This window comes from Grammomys surdaster, unplaced genomic scaffold (assembly GCF_004785775.1).
Source record: "Grammomys surdaster isolate TR1022 unplaced genomic scaffold, NIH_TR_1.0 125739, whole genome shotgun sequence".
NCBI classification, from domain to species: Eukaryota; Metazoa; Chordata; class Mammalia; order Rodentia; family Muridae; genus Grammomys; species Grammomys surdaster.
This window is the reverse complement of record NW_021620571.1, coordinates 897,848-903,847: the sequence shown is the minus strand read 5'-3', so window position 1 is coordinate 903,847 and position 6,000 is coordinate 897,848. Positions and strand designations below refer to the sequence as shown.

Below are 6,000 nucleotides of genomic sequence, written 5' to 3'. Positions count from 1 at the left end.
TGTGTGTGTGTGTGTGTGTGTGTGTGTGTGTGTGTGTGTGTGTGTGTAAACCACTACTACCACCATCCACTCCCAAGTTTTCATTTTAAGGTTGGGTCTAGGATTCCTGTTGAAAGTGACTTTAAGGTATCAATTTTTCGAGAGATGTTGGTCTAATGGCTGTTTAATTTGACTGTTGTAGTGATCTTTTCAAGAATTGAACATACCAAGTTTTATCTGCTCAAGTTGTGAAAGCACACTGCTAGCCACCCAAAGACTGCTCATTTGTGCAGCATGAGCTCTGATTGTCCACAGTCTTCTTGCTGAAGTACCTGTGAGTTTTTTTATGGGTGAGGGGTTTAGTCTCCCTCATTTCACACATGAGGAAGTCCTGGAATGCCAGAGCAATGAAGTTTTTCTGTGAGAAAGAAGACCCAAGGGTAGAGAAGATGTCTTTAGCTTTTATTTTGACTGTATCATGTTTTAATCAAGGGTTTGTATTAACAGGATACTTGAGACCCAGGGCAGCTAGTGGGCATGCTATTGAGTACAGGCACCACAGCCCATCCTGGAGGCAGTCACAGAACATGCCAGGGCAGTGGTACAGAGACAGTCGTCCTCCCTTCACTGCCCCTGGTGGTATATACAGAACATTTCCATGAATAAAACGTTCTTAAACACTCTCCTCATATGCAGATTTAATCATGTGTACAGCCCTTACAATGAAAATGGAGCCAGATGTGGTTCACCATTTATAGCTACGCAGATGGCTCCAAGCATAGATGAGTATAGTAAATTCAAAAGGAATTCCTCATGAAACTCCAGTGGAATGCAGTCCTAAATTTAGAGGGAAGATAGCAGTGGGCTAAATTCAGATTGACTTATGCTGATTTACACTAGTATTTTGTGGGTTTGGAGAAACCAGGCTGCTAAATTGCTCTTAATTTAAACACACACAGCTTGTGATGTTCCTGCCAGATTAGCTGCTGGTGATCTTCTGCAGGGCGCACACTGTTGGAACACTACTGTTTCTGATTGCTGGCATCTGAGGGAATGTATACTTGTCCTGTTTCATCATGCTAAGTTTTTTTCCGGGTGGTACATGTTTTTAATGATAGAAGGTTCACATGGGTATACACACTCACATTCATGCATATGTATTTATTTGGCTAGACACTGAAATTATATATGTTCTTTATTTTTAAGTGAATTTATATAGAAATAATCTGTAGTATTTAAAGTATATGTAATTTGGATTTCATTTAAGTCTAAGTAATTCTACCTTTTATAAAAGTTAGCTTAAGATATTGGCATATCAATTCCATGGTTTTTGTTTTTAAGGACCTATGTGAATTGAGAACACTGATAGAGGAAAACATATCATTTAGAGTGGCTTCTGAAATTCCATTGATTTTCAAGCTGACATTATTTTAAATGCAGTAAAAATATTCAAAATGTGAAATGAATACAGGTTTTTGAAAGTTGTGCCTTTTACAGGAAGTATCTCTTTTGGAATGAAGCCTCAGGCCTAGTTGGCAACAGCATTAAGGGCCATACTCAGGAATACCTTTCGTTTTCACTTACCTCCTCGTCAGTATGAAGCCAGACAGTGTAGATTTTTGTTTCATTTACTGGGTTTAAAATAAGTAGAGGGGTCAGAGCTGAAGGCAACTACCCAGTCACATCAGAGCTGAGGGCGACTACCCAGTCACATCAAGCTTCACAGATAATGGTTTTCTGCTGAGATTCAGATCAAACTAGATTTTCCTGAAGTCTGGCTAGCACCTGGGATGCTATAGAAACATAAATTGCCAGGCCGCTCCCTTTGAAATGTCCCTGAGTGTCAGGGAAGCGAGCTGCCGTAGCATCGTTGTTTGCCATGCTCCGGATTCACTGGATAAAGAGATGGTTGTTTTCTCTCTGTGTAGCATCTAGTTATTCCTGTCCTGTGCTGCCTTCTAGTCTTCTATGCCATGCTCATTAGCAGATTTAAACCATAGCTGATACTATGTTGGGCTGCAGATGTAGCTCAGTTGGTAGAGTACGTTCACAGAGCCCTAGGTTCTATCTCAGCATCACATAACCATGTGTGGTGGTGCACACCGACAGTCGCAGCCCTAGAGAGGTGGGCACCAAGCCATAAGATTCAGGTCATTCTCAGCTACATAGGGAGCTCAAGACCAGCCTGTGCCAGAGACCCTGTCTCAAAAGAACAAAGCACTGTGCTTTTGTTAAGGAACCTATCATAATTCTGTCTTCATAATCTTATCTGTGTTAACAGTCAAATTATTTGTTCTTAGCCTGTTGGATTTATTGCTAGGGTAAAGCTGCCTTTGCATCACTTCTTAGTGTCAGAGTTACCACCATGTGGTTCAGACTCTCCGTTTTCTCAAAATTAAGTGTAGATCAGGTGGGAGATGCACTCTCTCAGTCTTGATGGTCTTGTAAGTAGAGGGGGTCAGTCCTGCCTGTTAGTTGCTGAGGTTTGGAACCGTGGATTCCTCTGGAGTATGTACAGTATCTGAATTCCTTTACTAGTCCACAAAAGCTGCATGTTGCCAACTTTTCTGGCTTTGGAGCTCTAAATTAAGGCCAGTTCCTTTGCTCATCCCACAAACTCTTTTATGTTCCCTAACCGCAGCCTGAGCAAGGCGCCTTGGTTTCAACAGCAGCAGACCAGCATATGTTTACTTAATTCCTAAGACATGATGACAGTGGTCTCTGTGCCACTAAAAGCTTTCTCTTTATTATTTTCGGGTGAAACTGATTTCCCAGCTCTCCTTGCCTGTCACGTGTGTTTTACAGTGCCTTCAGTGCTGCCCATGAAGAACAGTGGAAGTTAAAGGAGCAGCAGATGAAAGTGCAGATTGCTCAGCTCGAAACTGCCTTAAAATCTGATCTTACAGACAGAACCGAAGTCCTTGACAAATTAAAGACTGAAAGAGGTACATAGACATAACCACCCATTCACTTATGCAGACATCTGATGCTTATTTGCTGAGTCAGTCAGTACTTCATGTCTGCCTACTGTTTGCCAGCTGTCCTGCTATCCTCTGGGGACACAACTTGTCTCTGTGCATATTACATAGGTAGATAGATAGATAGATAGATAGATAGATAGATAGATAGATATAAAATTTGTGTATGTGGGGGTATATATATGCCACATATGTAAGCCAAAAGAATTGTTCCTCAGTTCCTTTTATCCAAGTTGTCTTTCATTAGGTTAATATCCCTAAATTCTGATCTTTTCTTTATTTCATAGTCAACAAATATTTATTGAACAGGTGCTCAGCATTGTTCTAAGTTCTGAGGATGCAGCAAATAAAAGACTTACCCTCACAGCACATGGAAGCTGACAGTAGTTAGAGACGTCTGTAATGGTACAGGTAATGGTGGATACACTGGGAAAGAGCCAATGAAAGCTTCTTGCCAGTTTTTGAAAGATCAGACAAGAACAATCTAATTGTGACATGTCTGTATCTATTCTATTAACCAAGATGCTTTGTCAAAATGTCACTGTTAAAAGAAGAATCAGTAAACATAATCATATTAGGTCTTGTCTCATAGAAGTAAAATGCAATTAAAGACATCAGGACTGTTGTATTACACACTGACGCCTGTATACCCAGTGCACACAGACACACAGTGTTGGGTGACAGATTTTATTCTGTGTGTGCACCCATTAGATACACTCAGGAATACAGTAATAAGTTTGCTCCTTTGGAACATTTGCAGTTCAATTATAGGAGAATTTTAGAAGTTTGATATAGCAGGCATGGTGGCACATTCCTCTAATCATAGCACTCAGGAGACAGAGACAGAAGAATTGCAGATTCCAGACCCCCCCGCCTTGGGGTACTTAGCAAGACCCTGTGTCAACAACAACAAAAAAAGTTTAATACAGACATAGTAAGAAAAGATATATTTTTAGTTAGTACTCTTACCACAGGGTGACATTTTATTGAATAAATGGAACATACATTTTCATGTTTAATATTCTTAAAACCAGAGCACATCTATAAACAATAATACTTTAAAACTACTTATATATGATTTTTACATTTCACAAGCCTAAAGTAGGAACACAGAGTCAATAGAGTCTTTATTCCAGTGGCACGGTAGTCAGGATTTATCCACTCAGTGATTAAGTTGACTGATACGTTATATGAGTTTCTCTGGAGGAGTGTGCATAGAGTTAAGTGATTTCTGACCTGGTGGGTTTCTGATTTTAATGTGCACTATCAGGTGCTTACTGTAGTGCTTTGTCATAATAGTTGTCCAGTAAATTCTTGTTCACTGATGAAACAGAAGTCCCCTTTTACCTATTCCCATTTTCCAAAAGTAGGTAAGTCACTCATTCTTAAAAGACAAGGGAAATGAGAGGACAGTTAAAAGCTCAGCAGTTAGAGCATCCTGCCTCCTACCTGAGTCTGCTCGCCCAAGTCCCACGGAGAGAGAGCCACATCCTGCAAACTATCTTCTGACCCCAAAATATACACATAGCCTTCACATGCCCCCCACACATAGAGTAAATAAATACATAATTTTACAGAGAAAGGGAAATGAAATATACCTATTTTATTTCTACTTTTTCAGTATTTTCTTAGATATAAAGAATTCCAGAACTTTTGTCTGAATTGTTTGACATCTCAAACAAAACTCTTTAAGAGGGATAGAATCATAATTTCCTTTTGAACTATTATTTTTTAGTTAATTTGAGAAATTCTTATTCTTAAGTATTATAGTTGCTAAGATATTCTGAAATCCCCTAGTCAGCCTCATCTTTTTCACTGGTTCTTGTATTTAAGGATCCTTTAAATATTAAAAAATAATGCCATGTGCACTGTGGAAGAGGTCTAGATCTGTTGAAGCCCTCAAGTTAGTCTCCTCAGGTTGTTAGTGTTTTGGTGTGTACACACACACACACACACACACACACACACACACGCACACGCACACGGATGGATTAATGTTTATAGTGTGCTCTTTGCCTCACTACTTTATAAAGTGAGTCCTCTGGTATGAATTTCCATCCATGTTATCACCATTGACAGTGCATGCTGCAGTTTCTCAGTATGTGGAAATCCAGGACATGGTTGACAATGAATAGTAAAGAAATAATGTTGGCATCATAAGCCACATTGTCCTGTATAAAAACCCTAGCACATTTATCTAGTTACTTTCTAAGTAAAGCCCCTGGAACAGGGATTTCCCAGTTATTTTCTCTGAATAATTTAAATTTACAAATGTAAGGACTTAGGTCTTTATTTATAAAACTGTTAAAATGAATTCTTTGAAAATAAGTTAAATAACTAAGCTTTTAATAATGATAAAAATAACTTTTCTAGCTTTTAATCATTTTTCTAGGGAAAGAAACAAAAATTTGAAATTATCTATTTAAGGAAATCTTTGACTATCCAGAAAGTTTCTTTTTGTGGTGCAGATTTTGAAATGGTTTCATTTTTCTTTGAACTCTCCTCACATACTCGCCTTCTCTTGATTCAAGTGCCCATTGCCAGAAGATGCTTCCCTGGCTGCTTGTAGTCATTCATCTACTGGGCAAATTATTTTTAGAGAATATTCACCTCTTTATTCAAGGTACAAATTAGTTTCAGATTGTGTGAATGTGTGGGGGAAGGATATGTAAATGCAGTTTGCATTTGGTTAATGCTTAAATTAACTGCATGTGTTTAAGGGCTTGCTTTTGAACGTTCCTTTCTATCTTTAGCTGAAATGCATAATTCAGCATAGTGCATATGGTTATATTGATCACAGCTGAAGATATTAGCACAAAGGAGCTCTGAAAATTGTTTAGTTGAATTGTTCTCTGCACTGTTATTAATGGCGTGCTGGAAGAATGTAACTTTAAAGAGCAAAATTGTATCTCATTTGAATAAAATGCTGTTTAGCTTAACCTGCTTTTTGTCAAATCGTAAGGTAAGGGGTTGTTTTTCATCCTGTATGGAGTGCTTTGATTTTTCATATTATAATTCAGCAAGCCTATTTTCTCTTTGAACT

General features: G+C 38.5%; 1 protein-coding gene across 1 annotated transcript in view; it reads left to right on the top strand.

Moving 5' to 3' along the window:
• Nucleotides 1–6,000, top strand: part of Rpgrip1l (RPGRIP1 like) — a 94,339-nt gene that overhangs the window by 28,867 nt on the left and 59,472 nt on the right. The window contains exon 10 of the mRNA XM_028788221.1: nucleotides 2,785–2,924. Coding sequence (XP_028644054.1) covers nucleotides 2,785–2,924 — 140 coding nt within the window. The remainder of the gene's footprint in view (nucleotides 1–2,784; nucleotides 2,925–6,000) is intronic.